Here is a 24,250-nt window from a genome sequence, read left to right on the forward strand (position 1 = left end):
CCCTGGACCAAGCAGTACTTGGCCTGAATGAGAACCCAGCCCAGGGATGGAGCCACATCAAAGTCTGCTCCTACAATAGGAAGCCACAGAGCCAGGAAAAAATCCCTATTCAAAGACCAGCTGCTGAGCCTTTCACCCGGAAGGGTGCCATACATGGCCAGGTGCCCAGATAGATGTGGACAGAGAACACCTGCTGAGGGAAGTACACCACAGCTCCAAGAGGGCCGGGACACAGGTGCAAACACATGGACCTAATTACATATAGACAGGGGAACCTAGAAAATGCAAATGGTGTTCCAGCACTGCCCATCTGAGATATCCTCTTATGGCATGAGACATGGCAATCTATATCCAAAAGACGCCTTTCTTTTGCACTGAGACTGAGCTCCTGGGAAGATCAGGATCCCAGAGTCAACATGAGAGCCAGAGACCTTCTGGTGTCTTCCCCCTGAGAAATAGCCTTTTCATGTGGGAGAAAATTGCAGCTGCCCTGCAACATGCGAGCCTCAGGCACTCTTAGCCAAGCCAGGAGCAGAGTCGGCTAATAAGTCAAGCAACAAAAGAAGTGGCCAACTACCCCCAAAAAGAGGCCCATATTCGTAAACCACAGTGATAATGATTTGCTATTCACATTGCTGCTTATGCCTAAGCGCAGTACATAAGGCATATTTGCATGCATTGAACATCCCAACCGAAGTAGGTGCTCATTTGTAGACCTCGAAAGGATGAAAGGCTGAGTTGGCCTTGCCGGGATTCGAACCTGCAGCCTGCAGGTCACACATTGATTGCAGCAACGAGTGTGTGAGCAAGTGAGGATTCTGTTAGCAGTCTGCACTATGAACCAAATCACATCTATGAACTATCAATTTTGGAAGGTATGGCATAGTGAGATTAAATTGAGTAACACATGACGCAGCTGCTTGTCCATTGATAACGTAAAAACATAGGAAACGCAACATTTTAGATTGCAATAAATGAAAAACTGAAAGATTTTTTCAGAATGCTGGATTTTGTCATTTCACAATGTTCAGAAATCTGAACCGGCAACTGTGATTATTTTATTACAAATACAGGATTAGAAAAACTAGGCAAAAATAAAATGAACTAGCAAGAAGAAAAACCTATCTTGCCAAGATGACAGCAATGAGTATGAGCCCATCCTGTGCATTGTGGCCATTCCCACGAGTGGGTTGGCAGTTCTATGCACCCCAATGCCTAAAACAGTCTGAAGACGTCCAAGACTGGCTCACATAATAACAAAAAAAGTCCCACATAGATTATCAGTCTCTTTCGGCCAGGGGCCAAATTACTGATAGTCCAGTCCGAGCCTGATCCTCCTGTGTGGCATTGCTGGAAACCAAAAGACTAAACAAGCAGGGCCCGATTCATGGAATTTGTTGCACCGTTCAAAGTGACTTTGCACTGCTGAAAAGTGACTTTGCCCTGCTAACACAAATCCGGATTCATGGAACTGTGCAAAGTGTATTTCTGCTGTGCAAAGTTCATTTTGTTCTGCAAAAATGACTTGGCGTGCAAAAATACACTTTGCACAGTTTCATGAATCAGGGTTTGTGTCGGCAGTGCAAAGTCACTTTTCAGCAGTGCAAAAAATTCCATGATTCGAGCCCACACACTATTGTGCTCATTTTAAGTGGGGGTGCGAATCCTCCGAAAAGGACCGTATCTGTGCCCACTCCCCCTTCTGGGGAATTTCTATAAGGCACTGGAATATGGGCGGTCCCATGTTCCAGTGGCTTTTTGCTACCCTGTTCATGAAAAAAAGTGATTATGCCGAGCACCGTGTACATGCATGGCAGGTGGCATTACAATGAATTCCTATGGATTCTGTCTGCTTTTGGAAAGCAGGCAGAAATCCAGGGGTATTCAAGCCGCTTTGCCTGTCTCAAAATTAGATGTAGGAACAGGTGCTCGTGATTTTCCTGCAATACCTCAGAAACACACAGAGCAGATCCGATGCTCTGTGCTCACCTCCATCTAGGAAACCCATCCAAAATGACTGGGATGGTGAAAAACAGGTGGAACACTTGACTCTGCCAGTTTTGGTTTTACCGTGCGTGTTATGTTGCACCTCATTTAAAATGAGACTCTGTGGCTCTCATTACAACATTGCCGGTATCCTGGCGGTAATTCCACCAGGATATTGACAGCTGGTAATATTGTTGCTGTCACTCAGCCCAGCGGTGCCGGTGATGGTGGTTAATACCCATTCCATGGAGTCCCATTGGAGTCCATGGGGGGATTTACTGGTATTACCGGCACTGGTAATACCGGAAATTTTTGCCAGTAAGGTGCCTGAATTACCGGCCAACTTGTAGTTGGCTGGTGCGGAAATGTGCCTGTATACGGTAATACCGGCATGGTAATTCCGCACTGGCCAACTCATAATGAGGGCCAGAGTCTTTCTCTCTATTTCAGTTTTGTATTCTCTCCCTTTTGTATTTTTATTTCATCACTTTTGATTCATCCTGCCCTCTTTCATGGTTCGCTTTTTTCATTTCTTCTCTCTCTGTAGTTACCAAAATCATAATACAATACTATTTGCAGAGGCAGTGTCAGCCTTTCCAGAGGAGCTTGTGATCACCTCAAGGGAAGTTGGTGCGTTTCTAAGACTGCAGCTTGTGCATCTCACTGAAATGAGCACATGCATCTCACAGATGGGAGCTTGTTTTACCTGAGTGAGCTTTGAGCTCACTGAAGCAATTCTGTGAATCTCTGATTCATTCTTATTCGTTTCCCTCATGGCAGCTTCACCCTCCCACTGAGGGGATTTGTGTACTTTCATCTCACTGAAACACCCTGTGCATGTAGGTAAGTCCGGGGTCTGCAACCTGAAACTCTCCAGATGTTTTGGACCACACGTCCCATGATCCCTCACCATTCACAATGCCTGGTAGGGCTGATGGGAGTTGCAGCCAAAAACATCTTGAGAGTCAAAGATTGCAGGCCTCTGATCTAAAGGAAGGTTTGTGCATTGCACCAAGGAGCTAGGCCATGATGAGTCCTATCCCTGTCACTCACTGTAATCCCAGTCCTTCACAGGGCCCCCTGCCTTTCCACAGTGTGATTTATGTTCCTTACAGTGTCCCGTCCCTAGTACCAAACAGTCTATCTGGCCCTGCAGGGCTTATTCCCAATGCATTGCCCCTCACTGGGCTTCCTGTCAACCCCTTTGCCCCTATCACACCACACCTCACAGACAAAGTGCACGCCCTGCTCTTGTTGTACACGCCTGTCTCCTAGCTTTCCATGCCCTTATTAGTGCCCACTGATGGTGCCGGTGCATCCGCAATGCTGCACTTGCGGGTGCCGCTCTGCCCGCCAGGCCAGATCTGATGGGCTGACAGGTGCCCGTGAGCACAGCTCGTAGTATGGCGGTCAGGGAACTACGGTGCCGGCATGCTTACCGGTACTGTGTTCCCTGTCCGCCATGCTTACAATGAGGCCCATTGTGTCTGCCACCCACTTGTTCAAAGTACACCCACAAATTCCTAATGTGCGCCCTGCCCCTCCTACTAACCCCATCCCTCACAGTACTCAATGGGCACCTGTCTTTTACAGTGTGTCACTCAGTCTGTTCCTCACTGTTCCTATGCAGCGCCACCAATCAATCGCAGTGACTTCTCTACCAAGCCCCTGTACCTTGCAATGCCTCTATGCCCCAGGTTGTGGTTGATCTGCCCCTTACGTCATATCTCTATCACCGTTGGGACCAGGCCATACTGCCTGTTGGAATCAATTCAACACTCGCTAAGGGGAAGGGCCATCCTTATGCCATCCAACAGGAGACATAAATGGCTTCCTTCCTAGCAAAGCTTTTCACCATAAAAAGGCGAAACCTATTGCATTTGCTTACAATATTAATTAGAGCTGAAACCCTCACAAGACCTCCACGGTGATGATGCTGACACTGCCAGTCACCGGAGGACACCATGCAGCCGGCCATCAGTCCTGATGGAGAACATCATGAGGGGTCAATCATGAGGGGTTCACCATGGAGGCCGGTTCCTGTAGCTTGTGGGTGCACATCATGAGCAGATCCAGCCAATGTGCGCTCCTGCTGTGGCACCTAAGACATCATGCAGTGGCTGTGGGTGGGATACACAGGCCCACTTCTTGATGTGTCCTGGTTCCTGCCTATCAATGAGACAGCGCCAAACAGCCCTGTCTGGGTGAGAGCGGTTGCTTACTCCCAGGCGTCCCTCAAAGCCATTTACTCCCAACCACGTTCCACTAAAATAACTTTAGCTATGCCATATTATATCATATCATATCATATCAGTGCAATGTGGACAGTGTATTTCATATCCAGATTCCAGATTGCCCACCCAATGGAGAAGAAAACAACCCACACTGGCCTTTCCACTGTTTGCGCATTGGTTGCATGCCAGACAATGGAGGCCAAGACTGGCCATGAGTCTCCTACCTCTGTGATGCCGGGGGAACCACACTTGGCGACAAATAAAAGACAAGTGAAGCAAACCGATGAGTGTGGTTGACTTTAGAGTGTGTTGATGTGTGTGGTAGAGTGATTCCTCTCTTTCCCTTACCTCTGGGGCATGGTGCTCTTCTGGATCTGCAGCGTATCCAGCTCTTGCATGCTTCCTCGGCTGACGGAGACAGTGGAGTTGGCCAGGCGGATGGCACGGCGCTTGTTGCGTCGCGGGCAGCACGAGGTGCTGATTCCCTGGTGGGAGGAGATAGAGGTGCTGCGGCTTGTCCGGTAGCCGATGGACTCAGCCATGCAGGCTTCACTGTATGTCTGCTCGTCGGTGAACTCATGACACTGTGTAGGGGGAAGGAGGAAAGAGAAGCTCAATATAGCACATATTTGAAATCACATAGCATACATTGTGCCAGTAGACAGCCCTTATGGCCAACACAATCCTGTGCATGGGGAATCAGTGTGGGCGGGTTTTGCTTTTTTACTAGACATGCTATAAAGGTAAAAATGCACCCATAATATAATTGGAGACTGTGGACGGGGGTGGGGGAGGGAGTTTATTTAAAAGAGCAGTGGAGACTGCAGAGTAGTTTAAAATATTTGTGCACATATGAATAAACCTCAGATTATTCCCCAAATTAGTTATATATTCTCTGTACGATCTTGCGTCTAATCATTAAGTCGGTTGCACTGCAGTTTGCTATTAGCCATGGAGGTTCTTAATTTAGCAATGTGTCAATTGAGTAGATTCACCATCACTTAATCCCTCCAATGCATAGACATGGAAAGGGTACCAGGACCTCACTGATGCATCCTAAATTGTCTGGCATGCTTGGCTAGTAAACAACATTCGCTACATTTTGATAACTCTCTGGAGCTGCAATATAAAATCATTATGTTGCATAAAATCTAGAAAGAATGTATGCCATGCAAATTTATTTGCAATTAAAATGGTTTCGACAAAACCTGAAACAAGTGTGATTCCCCATTCATCTTGCATTTTTATATGCAAAAGCTAGAACATGGTGTACTTGTTTCCTTAACCAGTCTTGTAGAGAAGCAGATGTACACATCACTCATGGATCCCACCCCCTCACCTCCATCATGTTGGAAGAGCAGCAAGTAAGCACTGTGCATGACACCTGGTATCGTCCCAATAACTCATCAAAAATATGAAAGACGTTATGCACTCAGGCAACCGTATCAAATGTACCCTCGAACTGAAGTGGTAGAAGGAAGTCTGCAGACACCACAGGACATGGTGTAAAGCCTGATAAGTGTAACAGTGATGTCATGAAGAGAAGCCATGATGGCGCACTGAAACGAGATAAGAATACTTAAAGAATGAAGATGTGATTGAAGAAACAAAGTAAACGAACATATGGATATGAAGAAATCATGTATACTGAGAAGACAAGTGAGAAGAGATGAGGTAGATGTATATACGCAGAAATGCAAGGAATATGAGACATATAGAAGTTCGCTACAGTAGAAAATATAACACGGGTGAAGCAGCCATGATGACAAAATGCACGTTAGTTTTCTGTAATAGTAAACTAAAAATCCCAAGAAGAGAGACCAAGGCTGCAGAGCTGACAGGCACTGAAATACATATTCCTGCAAGAACAAAGAATATTTGTTTAGCTAAGGATCAAGGATGCTGCATTAAGAAGCAACTGCATGGTACAAAAGGAGTCGAAGAGGATAAACCATGTACGTAAGACAGACGTCTCTTAGATTAAGTAAAGGAGTAAACATCTGCCAAGTATTGGACAATTAAACATGCAGAAAGCATATGCAAGACGGAGCAATCAAGTCTCCAGAGGCCAAGCAGAGTAATAACACCCAGTATAATTGAATCAAATAGCACTAAATAAGAGGACAGAATAGGCAAATCATGGTCTTCACACATGTGGTGTAAGACCAGAAAACAAGACCTATTCGAAACGCTACAGTTGAAGATAGACGAAGATAGCAATGTACCTTGACTCCCTTTAAAGTTCCAGAGAAGAGAACAGTCAACAAGGGCAAAGAAAAGGCCTTGTTTTAGGGACTAACTGATGAGAGATGGCAGGCTAATTGGCCAAGTTGGCAGTTGTCTGAAGTTGTTCCCTGCACCTGGGTTTCGTTTTGTTTATGTGCTGCTGGTCCAAGGTTGTAAAATGGTGCCAACTAATCAGGATGGTGTATGTGATGTCGGACTATACATTGTTGCAGAAGTCAATCCGCTGCTGTTATTCTACTATTATGTGTATTGTACGTAGTTAGAGGATGTTCCAGGAGTGCCTACTTTATAAGTGCACATATTAGTGCACTTGAGATGCAAGTGCTGGAGAAGACTTGAGCAGAGTTTTCCACTGGCACCAAGGCAGTTAGGCTTGCCAATCCCCAGGCCCCCCGAGCTCTTGCTTAAGATCACAAAGACTCTGACGACTGTCCATATCAAGACGATCTTGCGAACCAGAGGTGGTGGTGACAGCTACATACAATGACATCTTGATAAATTCAATGAAAGACGAAGCTTAGAACTGCAAGAGACCAGAAAGACGTGCCACGGCACCTAAACTCCAAAGATTGTGATTTACTTTTTGACCTCAGGCTGGCAGAGCCTAAAGAAGGAGCATAGGACTGAAAAACCACAGTCCAATAGAAGGTTTCATTCTTTCATCCACTCTTAAATGTTACAATGCCTTCTTTACAGTTCTTACTAACCCCTTACAATATTTGTGTTTTTTTTTAAAAAGACCCTTGAACGTCACAACCTGGGCACTGGGTTGTCTTTTGATTGCTCATCTTCAACAACCTTCAGAAAGTACAAAATGACTGCTTTAAATTCATCTATTTCCCTCTGTCTTGGCACTAAAAAATGAGAAAAGTGCAAAGTAGATAGGCAGCCATGTAAAATTTACAGTAGATCAATGCCCCTTTAAGGCAGCCAGGCTACGCTGGGCTTCCCATAATGCATCACAGTTCAGTTCATTTTGACACATTGTTAGGGGACTTCTCTATCTTCTCATCTCTAAAGTGTTCCCACCTGGTCCCTGACTGGGTGGTGAACGGGTTGTTTAGAAATTTAATGAAGATGAAATAGTAGAGCAATTTGTTTGAGGACAGGAAGATCTTGAATACTTTTCATTGTGCCTTCTAGGGGCCGGATAGTTCCTTTTTGGACTTGAAAGCACAGATATTTTAACAAAGCCAGGGCCAGGGGAGTTTTTGCAGAATCAGCCATGAGTTCTGCTTTCTGTAGGATCTAGGCCACCAAATAGAGATGCCCATATTTTACTGTAGATGGAAATATCATCCAGATAAGACCTCTTGGGGCTCGAGCACCACATCCATCACTCTCTGGAAGGTAGCCAGGGATCCAATGCCAAAGATCAGTACCATGAAGTGGAATTGTCCCATGGCTGTGACAAAGGCCACCGTTTCCTGGTCTTCAGAGGCCAACAGATTTTGCCAGATCTCTTTTGTGAGATTAAGGGAAGATATCTAATGATCATCTAACAATTCAGGGCTTCGGAGAGGCACTGAAGTTTGAGAGCTCATTCACCTTCTGGAAACCAATGCAAAATCACCAACTACGGGTTTGGAACAAGCATAATGGGGGATGACAAATTACTTTGGGAGGGTTCAATAACCCTTACATACAGGATTTTCTTAATCTCCTGTTCCACCGATTTCTGGTGTGCACCTGGGTGTAGCAGGGCTGGAGCTGATCTGAATTCCTCAGTGGCGACTTAGTCCTTGTGCAAAGCCCTGAGTCTACCCTGGTCGTTCACATAAAACATCATGGAAGTGTTGTGGGTAGGCTTGTAGATCCTGATGTTGGTCGGCTGGAAGAGCATCAGGGATTAGGGGTTAGGATGAAATGTCCAATTAGAATTTACCGACCTTACAAAAAACCTAATAAAACACATACCACCAAAAGTTTGAACTTTTTGTGGTATGTGTTTTGGTGGCTCAGTAAATAAAAAAAAAAGCCGGGGACTCCGGGGGTATCCCCCGCAACACCTCGCTCACTATAGTATACAGTATGGTGAGCAGGGTGCTGCGGGGGACACCCCTGCAGCTCACCCGAGCAAAAAATAAAAAATAAAAGCCAGGGGCTACACTGTACAGTATAGTGAGTGGGAGTTGCGGGGTACACCCCTGCAGCTGCCCAAAAAAAGAAAAGAAAAGGACCCTGCAGTGCCGGTTCCTGATCATGGAAGTGAAAGGGAACCAGCGCTGCAGAATCACAACACGAAGGAAGGAAAGGTAAGTAGGGTGGTAGGCGTATGTTGGGGGTGTGTTGTGGGTGTGATGTCTGTGTGGGTGGGGGTGTATGTATGTACAGGTTTGTAATGGAAATGTTTGCATGAGAAATGAACGAACATTTGTGGTGCGTACGAATTATCAGAGGCGTTGTCAAGATGTTGGTTTCCGGTTGTCACTACCTCTGTAGCCATTTGATGTGGTAAACCTAGCTGGTCCTACAGCAATCATCCTGCTGAACCCAGTAGTTGTGATCACCGAGGACTTGCATGACATAAAAGGGCCCATGCAATTGTGCAGAACATTTGTTTTCTGATGTTGGCAACCAGACAAGGACCTGATCGCCCACCTTGAACTATGTCAGGTGGGTCCATTGGCTGTAAAGTCTTTGCTGCTTTTTTTGGCTGTCTTGTAACTTCTGTTGGACATGTCATCTGATGATTTCTAGGCAGTTTTGGGTAGCCTGGACAAACTACCTGGTGCCCATCTCCTTACTTTTGTCTTCTTCCTGTTCGTCCTTCAGAATGTCAAGGACATCAAAGGGTTCTTGACTATAGACCAGTTGGAAAGGAGAATAAACAGTAGAAAATTGGGGGGATCTTCCTGGTGGCAAACAGAGTCCATGCCAGCACCTAGCTCATCCCAGTTCCTGGTGCCTTTGAATAAACATTTCCAGGGAAGATTCGTAAAGGTCTGATAAAAGCTCTACACTAGCCCATATGCCTGGGGAAGATAAATAGAGATGTGGAGGGACTCAATTGTTAGTCAGTTTTTAGCTCCATCTTCGCCCGTGACATGAAGGGGGTCCTGATCTGTGAGTATCTCTTTTGGAAACCCCACCCGGGAGAATGATATCAGATGTTTAATCATACTTTGTGTCATTTTCATCTTCATGGGAAGCACCTCCAGGTACCGAGTAGCAAAATCTGCAACAGCTAGGATGTAGTGGTTACCTGCCTTGGATGGGCTCTTTGGACCCATGACATCTGTGTTGATCCTGGAAAAAGTCTCTACGATGACGGGCAAGAGTTTGAAGGGGGCTCTCCCAACAATGTTCTGGGAGGTCAATTGGCAAACTAGGCATTTCAAACAATACATTTGAATTTAATTTGCTCATGGACCCCTGGCAAGAAGAATTGGGGAAGTACATGTGCCACAATTTTTGTGACCCTTTGATGCTCCAATGATTAGTGAGAATTAGCAATGTGGCGAATGACTCTTCAAAAGTGAGGAGGGACTAACAGTTTGCAACAGATCTGAACATCCCTCTTTACACTGTTGGTAACCTGATAAAGCAGCCCCTCTTTTCTCCAAAGTAAGGTATCCCTATGGTCCTGTCCTCTTCTGCAGAGTTTCCTCAAACTCTTACATCGATGTCGACAGGCCCTGTACTGGGAAGTCAGAACACGGGATGGGAGGGTTTTGGCGCCCTGGCTGTCTCAGCTGTTCTGCTCCAGTCAATTGAAAATATGAGGAGCTGGGCCCCAAAATGCCCCTCTCCTTCCTGTCATACTCCAGAGTCTCCTGTGCATCCGCAGGGCGTTCTGCATTCATATTCGTTGGATAGTCAGGCCCCCCTCCTGTACCCTGAATTCCTCAGGCCGATCGTTAAAAGGGAGGATCTTTATCACCTACCTAGGGCAGTAGGTGAGAATAGGTCTGGAGAAGGCAAATTATCCTGAATCCCTCTATCTTTACCAATATATTCACAGTTTGAGACCTCTGATTGGCCGATGGTACCTAAGCCATTCTCCTCCCCCAGAAAGTAGCAGGAATAGATGCCTTTTTCCAGCTGGGATTTAGGAAATTCTTCTATGTATCCTTTTTCAATTCAGAATCTTTACGTCGTTGGCCAGATTGCCTTTGTGTTGAAGAAATTACTGCTTTTCTAGAAAGACTACTTGGAAGAGATGAAACTAATTAAAGCGTGAAACTAGTATGCACAATATTTAGTAAACCACTGTCTTTTGCGATGTCGTACCATTCTGGAAAATGGCCAGTCGTGTTCCCACCCACTTGGGTGCTCTATGCAAAGGGCAACAGTACTAAAGATGTTTGAAGTTTAGGCAGACTTTGCTGCTGCTAAAGAGCCTGTCATCCTCCTCTGCCTCTCTTCTGCTGATATTGGCCGCTTTACCAATATTGTTACAGTGGTTGCTGGCCCTTCTTCTTGTAACCTAACTGCCTCTTGGCTGATGTTGGCATACAGCGTTTGTAGAGCACTTATACACTGCATTTTCTTATTTTATATGCTCCAGTCTCACACTCTTCAATGTCTAGCTTTAGTCTTCAATCCTTGAGTCGCTGACCTTGACATCCTAATTGGAGCCAAAGAAAGAGTTCCCGCAGGAAAGAAGACAGTAACTTCTGCTGAGAGCCTGATTTTTAAGACCCGGGTTGCAACCAAGAGGACCTTCTGGTACACAGACCATGACAATGATTGTTTGCTGACAGTTCGCAGAATATTTGGCTTTATTCTTGGATGTCTAAATAATGTGGTCTGACACCATAAGCACCTCTAACTACCTCCAACAGGTCCTGCTTCTTGTCTGTTGGAAGGAATGGTATATTTCTGGACTGGGTCCCATTAAGAATGATCATGCCTTCCAAACAAGGAAGAAGACCTGAGTGATCGGAACATTGCCATCAAGTGGGTGGAAACCTCCTTTCTAAGTGAGTCTTTGGTGTGACCCGAGGGCCCTCGATTTCTGTGGAGCAGGGGCTGTAGCCAGAGAGGACTGTGCCACATGGGGAGATGTATGTCTAGATGGCCTACTATTCACTTCCTGTGGGGCCAGATGGGCTAACAGGTCTTCTTTGGGCGCTGATGGAAAAATAATAAACCTCGAGAGCGAGGCCCTCAACTCTGATTATCCTGATTCCAAGAATCTTGATTTTCGAGAGTGTCCTTGACAGCGAATGATCCCCCGACAAAGTCAAAGTCCCCAGCAAGGTTTCTGACTTGGGGGACTCAACATTGAGTGGTGATTGTAGTGATTCCACCCACGTTCTGTCCCAACTTGACCACAGAGTCCTCAGATGAATGGAAATCTCTAATTGTGGGTTTATTTGAATGTTGTGACCCCGGAAATGATGACTGACCGTGTCTCAAAAGTCACTTTCATCCTATATATGCTTTGTTTATAATCGACAAAAAGAATGCTGCGTATTGCTTCAACATGAAGCCATTACCAAATATTTCCCTTGCTGAATGCAGTATCCTCCTACTTTGATGTAATCACAGAGGATTATGGGATTGTCAGTTGCCATGACATCACAACAAGGGGATAGTGCTTTTTTGCTGCCAGGTCTGGGGGCGGGGGTCTTCAAAAACACGAGTCAAAGGCACAAATCAGGTAGGCCCTGACCCCTTTCATTTAGTATCTCTGCAAGAGGATGTGGCCGTCCCTCCTTCAATCTCCATCTCGAACTTCATTTCTCTCGAAGGTTGTCCATTCCAGGTTCGAAATGGGACTCTCGTTAGCATCTAAAACATAACACATCTGCCTTCCTCCAAGCAATTAAATAACACCCCAAAAATTAGGAGATAAAAACATCAATACAGTGTTATGATTAAACAAACCAAAAAATGATACTGATGCTCCCTTAAATATTAGAAAACAGATTACCTAAACATAATGCTGTGCACATTATCTCATGATATAATCATTGGACCATACAGCAGGTGATCTACTTCTTTTACCCACATTACTTATGTCGTATCTCTCTTCAGGTACTGCTCTACGTGATGTATAATTCTGACATTCTATCTCAGTTTCACTCTGACTGACCACTACTCTGTGATACTCTCCTCCATTAATTCCATCTTTTCACAACCTATCTTCACTCTGAGGGTAGTTTCTCAAGCCTCCCCTTACTCACTCTATCAACGTTCCATATTGATCGATCCTCAATCCTGACAGCATTAGCAAACACCTCCCTGTTCTTCACAGGATTATAGAATGTTGAGCCCCCTTTATGTGTTACAACACAGTTTTTGATCCTTACCCAATCCCCTGGGCGAAAAATGTATTTCTCCTTTGCACACACCCTACTAGCTTCTGCCAGCACTATATTCCCTGCATATCTACCTTGCATTTGCATACCGCGTTCATGTAGAAAGAATTTCGCCATCTTGAAAACATTCACCCACGTAGGGTTCAACATTGTGTTGGGATCTCCACCCCTCATTAATTTGAAAGGTGACTCACCAGTATCACTATTCACTGATGTTCTATTACTCCATAACTTCTCGGCAATAGGTTCATCTACGTCCAAATTGTTCCTGATTGTCTGTTCTATTGTTTCTACAATGAGTCTGTCATACCTTTTTACTAACTCATTCGTTTGGTGACTTTCTTGTCAAATTCTATCATCTGATTACTCTTGAATTGTACTCCATTATTGCTAATCATCACTCTAGGATGACGCTCTCTCCGAAAAATGCGTTCCATGAATTTGATCACCTCCATCGCGCACACATTCCACGCAAACTTTATTTCAAGCCGCTTCAAATAATAATCAACAATCACAATCTGAAATCTCATGCCCGATAGCAGTACATTGTATGGTCCCACTATATCAATTCCAATTTATTCCTAAACTCCACATGAACGTGAAATCTGCATTATCTCTCATTTTCCCAATTTGCAACTTTTGTCACAGTTTTGACATGGCCAACAAGCCCTCACTAATCTCTCAATCTCTGCATCCACACCAGGCCCCCAATACCTCTCTCTGATCTTTTGTTTGATTCCTGTTAATCCAGGATGGCCTGGGTGTGCTAAAGGCACACATTCTTTCCTCAAGGATCAAGGGAGAATCCATTTCTCGCCTCTGACCCATAGCTTATCTTCTATGGAACGTTCCTTTCTCCTTCCCCTTCCATAAGGCCTAGTGATGACATTTGCTGTTGAGCTCTGTTGCAAACAGATCATTAGGGAAAGACCCCTGGAGTTAAAGATCTTCTGGTGGACCTGCTCGGTTATCTCCTTTTCCTGTTTGGCGAAAGATCTCCTGCTTTGTTTGTCCGCTTGAACATTGTCCATTCCTACTAGATAAGCTGCCTGCGGCGCTATGTTGTTGTTTAGTGCCCAATAAATGGACTGCTAGAGCACATCATTTAATGGATCTCGTGCCCACCTACTTGTTGATGTAGCACAACGTCACTGCATTGTCTTTCAATAAAGGGGCATTTAAGTTCTTTATCACTGGCAAGAATCCCTGCCAGGGTCTGACTGGGACAAGAAATAGGCCCAGTCACAGAAAAAAAGTGGCCCATCCCTCACCTCAAAAAAGTAGCTCACCCCTTGTCTCACGACGCTTGATCTCTGATGACATCACCGGAAGTGATGTCATTTTACCACACCACAAAGTGACATCCCGGGAAGCGATGAAACACGACCTTTCACCCATTGACAAAACAGGAAGTGGTATCAAATGGCATTGTTCCTAAGTACACTATGAAAAATATGGTTACAATATCACTGTAAAGTGATATATATTTCATACAAGAATGGATCACCATATGTATTATTAATAACTGTGTGTATAGGCCCATATGTCAAAGCCACTTCCCACAGTTCCTTCCTCAGGAGTCTCCTCACCTTGGTCTTCACTGTGACTGGCGACTTTGTCTTCTCCTCTGGTCTTTCGGGGTTCTCTCCTCTTCAGTATCCTTCTTAAGGAGTCCTTTCCCCTTCTTGCGTTCAAAGAGATAGGGACGGTCTCCTCCGGAGGCCACCTTGACCGTTATTGGAATAAACCGTCAGGTGAACCCTGGGGAGTCCGCCCCTCCCAAAACAGGGAAAAAGCCAGTAAGGCAGAAAAAACCCTGTGAGGCTGCAGGCGAGAATAGATTGGAGGAATTGCGGATCCAGAGGCTTTAAAAGTCTTGAGGTCAATGTCCAGTTGATACTCCAATGGATGACAGCTACCGGGCTGTGATTCCTTGGCTTGGATGAAGGAGCCCTGGGAGAGGCGATGGAGTGTGGAGCCACAAAGGAGAACTTCTATGCTTCCGAAGGATCAAACATAGGCACAGAAGACTGCAAACGGAGGTAAGTTGTTTCGATAGACAGGTAAAGGTATGGGGAGAGAGAGAGAGAAAACTCGTGAGCAATTGAGAGCAGTAGTGAGTCCGTGAGAGTAAGAGAGAGTGAATGCGAGAGAGTATGAATGAGAGTGCGAGTGAATGCTGGAGTGCGCGAATGAGAGAGAGAGTGAATGCAAGAGAGTATGAATGAGAGAGCGAGTGAATGTGAGAGTGCGAAAGAAAGAGGGGGTGAAAGAGAGGGATGGCAAGACCGAGGGAAGCCGGAAAAGACCCCGAGCAACAGGGAACCGGAAAACCGGAACCTCGCCGACGGAGAAGACAGGTACCAGCCGAGCGAGGTAGAGGGTACTACGGGGGGTGAAGCTAGGCTGGAACCGATGACCAGATAAGGGGAAAGGAAAGGAAAGGCAAGAGAGAACGGCCGTCGCCTAACGAGAAGGCGAAGGGCCGCGGAGATTAACCGAGAAAACAAAAGAGCAGCTCGGTATGTCAGGAACGGTAGTAGGCACAAAATCGAAAGTCAGCATAGCGAGTTGCAACGCGACTCGCAGGGGGCGTGGCTTCCTTAAATGCAGCAGCAACAAAAAGACTGGACCGCTCACAGACAGACTGTTGGGACCTAGTAGCGCCTCCATCTTGCCCATAACTTCCACGGTCTCAGCAGTGTGACAGTATGCCCTCTCCTTATCCCTTCTCCCCCGGGCTTCCCTGGGTGAAGGCGATGGAACAATCTGAGAAGGCGTGGGGCATGGATGTTACGTCTGGGCTCCCAAGATCGTTCTGCTGCTGAATACCCTTTCCAATGGACCAGGTATTGTATAGTGCCATGTCTGTAACGAGAATCCACCAGCCTCTCCACTTCATACTCATCAGGGTCCGGGTCCTCGATCCTTAAAGAAGAGGGTCTACGATGACTCGTAGGATCGGGAAAATAAGCCTTTAGGAGAGACGTATGGAAAACAGGGTGAATCCTCTTCATCCTGGGTGGTAATTGTAACCGAAAGGCCACAGGATTTACCTGGGACAAAATAGGGAAAGGACCTATGAAGCGGGCCGAGAATTTTCCTGGGTGAACCCAACGCGGGAGATATTTGGTTGATAACCACACCTTGGTTCCTACAGCCCAGTTAGGGTTAGGGGATCGCTTCTTATCCGCATACTTCTTGTAACGTATCCGGCTTGCCTCCAACTTCTGTACAGCTTCCTTTTGGATGGTACGGAGATCATGAAGATGTTGATCCACCGAGGGCACAGTAGTAGGAGGAATCCCAAAAAGAGGAATATGTCTCGGATGATACCCGTAGGTAAAAAAGAAGGGACTGATGTCTGTAGCAGAATGTTGGGTATTGTTGTAGGTAAACTCTGCCAGTGCTAGATAGGACTGCCACTTATCCTGCTCCTGGTTGCAGAAACAACGTAGATATTGTTCGATGGTTGAATTTAAGCGTTCGGTCTGGCCGTTACTCTGGGGATGGTAACCAGAAGACAATGCTTTCCGAATCCCCAGAGAGCTGCATAACGCTGACCAAAAACGGGAGGTAAATTGGGTTCCCCTATCCGACACTATGGTCCGAGGCAAGCCATGTAATCTCACTACGTCTCTCAGGAATACTTCGGCCGTCATGGGGGCGGAAGGCAAGCCATGTAAGGGAGAGAAATGTGCCATCTTGCTCAGGGAGTCAATAGTCACCATAATTGCTGTGTGTCCCCCCGAGGGGGGAAGATCTACAATAAAATCGGTAGATACATGTACCCAAGGCTGAGATGGTAGAGGCTCTTGTTGGAGCAGGCCCAATGGTCTGTGAGTGGTATTCTTGTTGGCCGCACATACTGGACAACTCATCACGTATGCCTTAGTGTCCTTTACCATTGTCGGCCACCAGAAATATCTAGAAGCCAGGTGTAGGGTTGCCCTCTGTCCCTTGTGACCCGCAGACGGAAGGTCATGACACCAATATAGGGCTTGCGTTTGGAACTCCTTAGACGGTAGAAATAGGACGCCTTGATGAAAGTACAACCCACCCCTCTTCACCAGGAGTGGTTGATACTCTGAAGACACATCGATATGATTAGTGGCAAGCTCTACTTCTTGTAGGAAAGAGCTGACCATTCCCAGGATTCTCTTACCAGCAAGTATCCCATCCTGGACCTGTTTCTCTTCCTCTTGGTACTCCAGGCTCCGAGAGAGAGCGTCCGCTAGAGCGTTCTCCTTTCCGGGAAGATATGAGATTTCAAAGTCATATTGGGAAAAGAAATAGGCCCATCGAGCGTGTCTGGAATTGCGACACTCCATTTGCTGCAATATCTTCAGATTCCGGTGGTCAGTACGAACCAGAAAGGGATGGGCAGCTCCCTGTAACAAATGTCTCCATTCAATACAGGCCTGTCGGATAGCCAGTAGCTCTCGTTCCAACACCGAGTAATTCCTTTCACTAGGTGTAAGTGTTCTAGAATAATAAGCCACCGGATGTTCCGCTCCATCTTTGCCGACTTGTAGGAGGGCAGCTCCAATGGCCCCTCCAGAGGCATCCGTTTCAACCACAAAGGGGAGAGATTGGTTAGGTTGCACCAGAATGGGAGCAGTAGTAAAGGCTTTCTTGAGTACCAGGAAGGCTTGGTCGGCATCCTTATCCCATTCAAACTTCTGGCCCTTTTTTAGAAGACGAGTGATGGGCAAGACTATGTCAGAGAAGTTAGGGATGAATCGTCTGTAAAAGTTGGAAAGACCCAAAAACCTCTATGTCCTTGGGACTCTTCGGAACAGGCCATCTAAGGACTGCCCTTACCTTCTCAGGATCCATCTGTACCCCCTCCTTTGAGACGATAAACCCTAAGTATGACACTGAGGCAACCTCGAAAATGCACTTCTCTGGCTTGACCAGGAGCTGATTTTCCCTTAACCTTTGGAGGACCAGGGAGACATGCCTTCGGTGTTCCGAGAGAGAGGAGGAAAAGACCAAAATATCGTCTAAATAGACCACCACTGAGGCATACAGCAAGTCGGAAAAAATCTTATCAACAAAGCGCTGGAAGACTGCCGGGGCGTTCACTAGGCCAAAGGGCATGACTCTATATTCGAAATGTCCCAGAGGAGTTCGAAAAGCCGTCTTCCACTCATCCCCTTTCTTTATTCTCAGCAGATGGTAGGCTCCCCGAAGGTCTAATTTGGTGAATATAGAGGCTCCTTCTACTGCTTCAAGTACCTCCTTTATGAGAGGCATAGGATATCTGTCTCGAATAGTCAAGCTGTTCAATCCTCGGTAATCTATACACGGCCTGAGTTCAGCAGAGCCCTTCTTTGGGATGAAGAACATTGAAGCCCCTGCTGGGGAGTGAGATTCCTGGATCAAGCCATTCTGTAGATTAGCATCTAGATACTCCTTCAATGCCCTTCTTTCTGGTAGGGACATCGGATACATGCGTCCAAACGGTACCGATGCTTCAGGTTTCAAATTGATGGCACAATCCTCTGCTCGATGTGGGGGTAAAGTACGGGGTAGTATATCCTCAAAGATCTCGGCATACTGCTGGTAATAAGGAGGGATCGTTTGAACCACTGCCGAGGAGGTTGGAACAGCAACCCCCTTCCCCCTGAAAGGAGATGTCTGGGGGAGACACGAAGTGGAACAATATGAAGACAGAAAACTTACAGTATTAGTAGCCCAGTCTATCCTGGGATTATGCTTGCGCAACCAGGGTATGCCCAGGATGACGGGAACATGGGCAGCTCTGATGACATCCAAGGTAATTTGTTCCTGGTGTTGAAACAAAGACATAGTGGCTGGACAAGTCTCTTGAATGATAGGTCCAGAAGAGAGAGGAGCTCCGTCTACACCCTCTACCGGTAAAGGACAGTCTTTCTGAAGTAGGGGAATAGCTTGTTCTTGAACCCACTGAATATCAATAAAGTTTCCAGCAGCACCGCAATCCAGCATAGCCAAGGTTTCTAGTGAAGCAAGAGATCCGAAAGTCAGATGAACTGTAAATACCATGAGTCTATGGTCCTCTTTCGGCTTATCCTGCTGCCTGGAATTGCAGGGATTAATCAATTCCGCCCGGTTCCTTTCCCTGCTCAAGACCGGGGAGATGCGTTTCCCGACCGTCTCGGGGGTACCTCGGGGCAACTCCTAAGCAGATGCTTAGAGGATACGCAATACATGCAAAGACCCTGTTCTCTGCGTCTTTTTCGTTCCTCGGGAGTCAACGGGCCCCTAGTTGATCCTATTTGCATAGGTTCCTCTGTCTGCGATCGAGTAGGAGGATTTGAGGCGGGTATTCCGATAGTCTGATGTGGTCTGAACCTCCTCCTTTGTAATCTTCGCTCCTGCAATCTAAACTCCAACTGCAGAGACATCGTGACCAACTCTGGAAAGGAAGCAGGACGTGCCATCCGGGCTAGTTCGTCCTTGAGTTCATCATGTAATCCTCGTCGGAAGAGGGTCTGTTGGGCAGAATCTGGCCACCCCGCCTCCGTAGCCAACTTCATAAATGCGGAGGCGTATGTCTGTACACCTTGATTTCCCTGACGGAGATCCAGGAGGGCTTCATAAGAAGAATATTGGACCTCTGGTCGTTCAAATCTGTCCCGCAACAATTGAGTGAACTGTGCGTAGTCATTAACCGCAGGATTTGCTTGCGCTATCAGTGGAGTAGCCCAGGCCAAAGCATTGCCCACTAGGTTGGAGACCAAAAACCCAACCTTGGCCCTATCGAGTTCATAGGCCTTAGGTCGAAAGGTAAAGTAAATCATACGGGCATCCAAAAATTCTTTCGGGAGTTGCGGACTGCCATCATACTTCCCGAAGGAGAACGTCAGGGGAGGCAGGTCACCTCGGAAATCCTCTCGAGCCGCCACCTGTTGACGTAAGTTGATGTTCTCTGTTCGAAGGCTCTGAACCTCCGCCTGGAGACCCTGAATCGCTGTTACCATCTCCTGGTATTGTTCCAAGGGACCATCGTACTCGTTAGGCGTTGCAAACTGTCAAAGCCACTTCCCACAGTTCCTTCCCCAGGAGTCTCCTCACCTTGGTCTTCACTGTGACTGGCGACTTTCTGTCTTCTCCTCTGGTCTTTCGGGGTTCTCTCCTCTTCAGTATCCTTCTTAAGGAGTCCTTTCCCCTTCTTGCGTTCGAAGAGATAGGGACGGTCTCCTCCGGAGGCCACCTTGACCGTTATTGGAATAAACCGTCAGGTGAACCCTGGGGAGTCCGCCCCTCCCAAAACAGGGAAAAAGCCAGTAAGGCAGAAAAAAACCCTGTGAGGCTGCAGGCGAGGATAGATTGGAGGAATTGCGGATCCAGAGGCTTTAAAAGTCTTGAGGTCAATGTCCAGTTGATACTCCAATGGATGACAGCTACCGGGCTGTGATTCCTTGGCTTGGATGAAGGAGCCCTGGGAGAGGCGATGGAGTGTGGAGCCACAAAGGAGAACTTCTATGCTTCCGAAGGATCAAACATAGGCACAGAAGACTGCAAACGGAGGTAAGTTGTTTCGATAGACAGGTAAAGGTATGGGGAGAGAGAGAGAGAAAACTCGTGAGCAATAGAGAGCAGTAGTGAGTCCGTGAGAGTAAGAGAGAGTGAATGCGAGAGAGTATGAATGAGAGTGCGAGTGAATGCTGGAGTGCGCGAATGAGAGAGAGAGTGAATGCAAGAGAGTATGAATGAGAGAGCGAGTGAATGTGAGAGTGCGAAAGAAAGAGGGGGTGAAAGAGAGGGATGGCAAGACCGAGGGAAGCCGGAAAAGACCCCGAGCAACAGGGAACCGGAAAACCGGAACCTCGCTGACGGAGAAGACAGGTACCAGCCGAGCGAGGTAGAGGGTACTACGGGGGGCGAAGCTAGGCTGGAACCGATGACCAGATAAGGGGAAAGGAAAGGAAAGGCAAGAGAGAACGGCCGTCGCCTAACGAGAAGGCGAAGGGCCGCGGAGATTAACCGAGAAAACAAAAGAGGAGCTCGGTATGTCAGGAACGGTAGTAGGCACAAAATCGAAAGTCAGCATAGCGAGTTGCAACGCGACTCGCAGGGGGCGTGGCTTCCTTAAATGCAGCAGCAACAAAAAGACTGGACCGCTCACAGACAGACTGTTGGGACCTAGTAGCGCCTCCATCTTGCCCATAACTTCCACGGTCTCAGCAGTGTGACACCATATTACCAAAATACTATGAATGCAAACAGACGTCCAAGGCCAAATGATAATAGTTTATTGTATAGCATTTACGCTTAAGCTCTTTTTTATAGAACAAATATGCATACAATGTCACACAACCTGTGTTGGTACTCATTTATCGTCCTAATAAGGATGAAAGGCTTTTTCGGAAAGAAAATTCCAAACCGCCCCAGGCGTGGCCAGAAATCGACCCCCACCCCCTAGGGACGATTTCGACCCGGCCACGAGGGGACAATCCGACCCTGATCACTGCCTAGCCCGAAAGGCCACCTTCGATTCCAGGAAGTTCATTTGTTACCAAGAATCCTCCTACTTCCGTATGTCATGGACTTAGAGTTCCCCCAAGATTGTTCCCCACCCTGATAGGGAAGAGTCTCCTCTGATGGTGAACTGCTGACGAGTGTCCTCTAAGGGTTTGAAGGTTCTTGTGATCTACCCACCACAGAAGATCCAGAATGGAGACCACCTCCGTTAGTCCAATTTGTGGTCAGATTTAGCTCAGTGCGACACACACTCAGCCTGGACATGGGCACTGGCAGAACACAGGCTTGCATTAAGCCCAACAGACACAAGAACCACCATGCAGTTGTATGGGTGTAGGACAGGAACAGGCCTACTGTCTCCAGGACGTTCTGTACTCATCTTTCCATAGGAAAGACTTAGCCTAATGCTGACTCCCATAGGAAGCCTATGTACTACAACCTCTGCATTGGAATAAGGGTGCATTTCTTTATATTGACCCACAGACCCAATAAATACGTCAGACGGAGAAGAAACTGCAGCTGGCATAAAGCTTGAATTCGAGAATGTGCCCTGATTATAGATATAAATGAATCCCTTTTAAGTGAAGGTACGCCGCCACCACTGCCATAAGCTTGGTGAAGACCATTGGGGCCGAAACGACTTTGTAATGATAGTGGTTATGGCTTAGGGAGAACCGCAGATAGCGGTTGTGAGGAGGCCAAATAGGAATGTGCAGATTTGCGTCTTGTAGGTCTACAGCTCCCAGCCAGTTACCTGGTTGAAGGGATAATCGGAAAAGATTAAAAAAACAAAAATTTGTATTCAAGTAAACCAGCTTCCTGCACAGAAGTGTAGGAGTCACATTGGTAAAATTAGAGGCCAGCAAACACAAAACAAACAATAAGCTGCTAAACCTCCACCCCCAACCAAATAAAGCTTGTCATGCTCGCCCTTTACATGATATAGAAAATAAATCACTTCAGATTGCGCTTTACTATACAATGTATATCCCAACAATACCCTCACGACCACCATGACTTCAGCCAGAAACAGGATATCTTACTATGAAACTTTCAGTGCCTTGTGAAAACACTACATTCCAAAATCCAACAGGGCGTACTCAGCTTGAACTTGATGAGAAAATATTGAAGGGAGAGAGTTCTACTGTCTGTAAGCCACTCTTGTTTATTTTCGGAAAGGTAAACAACCTTGAATAAAAACCCTGCCTCTTCTCTGAAGGCAGAATCTTTTCTATTGCTTCCATGAGCAATAGTTTGTTAAGCTCTTACGAGAGACAATGTGCGCCTCCTTAAAGGAGGGGGTAGTAAGCGTGGGAAGTAGGGAAGGGAGAGGAAATTGATAGCCCCTGCCTACCACCGACAGGGGCCAGCTGTTGTTGGTTATGTTTTTACACTGTGAAAGATGATGACACACTCTTCCTCCTAGCGGTGGGCTGTAGATCTGCATCCTCACGTCACTTAGACTGCTTGGCTTCTAGAGTGCTGGGGAAAGAATCCCCAGTGGGATGGATTTGCTTATTTGTGCATGGAGTGCCGGGAACCTATCTTGCCTACTCTGGCGACGTAGAAGCCTCTAAATACGCCCAGGTTTTCGGAGGAGAGGGCCTGTCTTTGAAGGCTCAAGGGCCCTGCTTTCGAGGGAGGTTTAGTTAGCGAGGCTAAGGACTTTGTCAGTCTGAACAGCTCTACCCCATGAAATGTAAGATCCAGAATTCGCTCCTGCACGTCTGCCTAGAATTTGGTGGCTTTAAGCAGCGCTTGTCGCATAAAGGTCGCACCAATGGCCATACCTCTAGCTGCTGCTGCATCCAAGTGGTGAAAGGAGGCCTCCGCGTGGTTGTGGGCTATCTGGCAAGCCTCTGCCAAAACCCAAGCAGAACTGTGCTTGAACATCTGGGAGCAGCAGGGAGTAGCAGTCGCCCAGGTCTTTCCAGAACCTAGGGTTGCAGCTGCTATGACCGCTTGTGCATTTGCACGTCTAAAGCTTAAGGCATAATTTGTCTATACCTTCTTCCCTGAATTATTCAGGAGATGATCCTCACACCCCAGTAGATTCTGAGAAGAAGTGGTATAAGGCAATGAAAGGCTTTTTCCCAACGTGTCGCAGCCGCCACGGTAGTGGAGTGAGATGGGGAGTGGCTCATCACACACTGCTTTTCTCCCGGTAGCGATCTGGATCTCATGCCAACCTTTTTTGAGACCGGTTGCACAGAAGTTGGCTTTAACCCCAATTTATGGCTTCCCCCACTACATCAGGCTGAAGGCGTATGAACAACCTTTTTGATCACTTTCCTGGAGAGGACTGAGGAAAGAGCTCCTTGGTCTTCCTGTGAGTTTTTTGGTACCAGAATCCCCAAACATTACACGAGCCTCTGCATCTTGTCATGGAATGCCTTAATGGATATGGGTCCTTGCTCTGTGTCTTCTGTAAAACCATCTTGGTCGTCCGCTGGCTCATCATCCGGAGGACCGGGAGCAACAGAGGGTAGAAGTGGGGCTGGATCTTTTGGTAGCATGGGAGAGGAGGGGAACTTTGGTGTGAGAGCCTGTGTCCCCCACTGCAGGCAGTGGCAGTGGCTACGCAGTCACTGTCTGAGGTATAGTGGATTGATTCCATGGCATCACTGGTGCAGTGACGGGGCAACCACTTCTCTCATGAGGGGCTTAAAATATTGCCTCATTGGACCTAAGGGCATCAGGTACTGAAACCGTTAAAAAATATGTCTTCTCTTTAGGATTCATGACTGGATATTCCTAGAGAGGCCCTCGAGGCCCAATTGCTGAGAGGGACAGAGAGAGGAGGGACCAAATATCTCCTCACACTGGGCGACCATTCCACCCAGGAAGAAAAAGGCAGGGACCCAAAAGCACTAGGAGGCAGTGGTGGGAGAAATCTGTTTGAGTCTGTGATGTAGCCAGAGACGTTTCCCCAGGAGATTAGACAGAATGTGACCAGAGACAGTGACAGCTGCCCTACTGTGTGTGGGTGAGGTGTAGCCACGGTCACCGTACAGGCCACACGGTTCCCTGAGGTAAGCTGAG

The 24,250-nt window shown here is 46.9% G+C and overlaps 1 protein-coding gene across 2 annotated transcripts in view; it reads right to left on the bottom strand.

Annotated features, from left to right (window-relative positions):
• KCND1 (potassium voltage-gated channel subfamily D member 1) overlaps positions 1-24,250 on the bottom strand; it is a 1,089,685-nt gene that overhangs the window by 161,526 nt on the left and 903,909 nt on the right. For both annotated transcript variants that reach the window (XM_069645487.1, XM_069645488.1), the window contains exon 6: positions 4,569-4,804. In XM_069645487.1, the coding sequence (XP_069501588.1) occupies positions 4,569-4,804 (236 nt within the window). The remainder of the gene's footprint in view (positions 1-4,568; positions 4,805-24,250) is intronic.

This window comes from Ambystoma mexicanum, chromosome 2p (genome assembly GCF_040938575.1).
Source record: "Ambystoma mexicanum isolate Mex_15411 chromosome 2p, UKY_AmexF1_1, whole genome shotgun sequence".
Classification (NCBI taxonomy): domain Eukaryota; kingdom Metazoa; phylum Chordata; class Amphibia; order Caudata; family Ambystomatidae; genus Ambystoma; species Ambystoma mexicanum.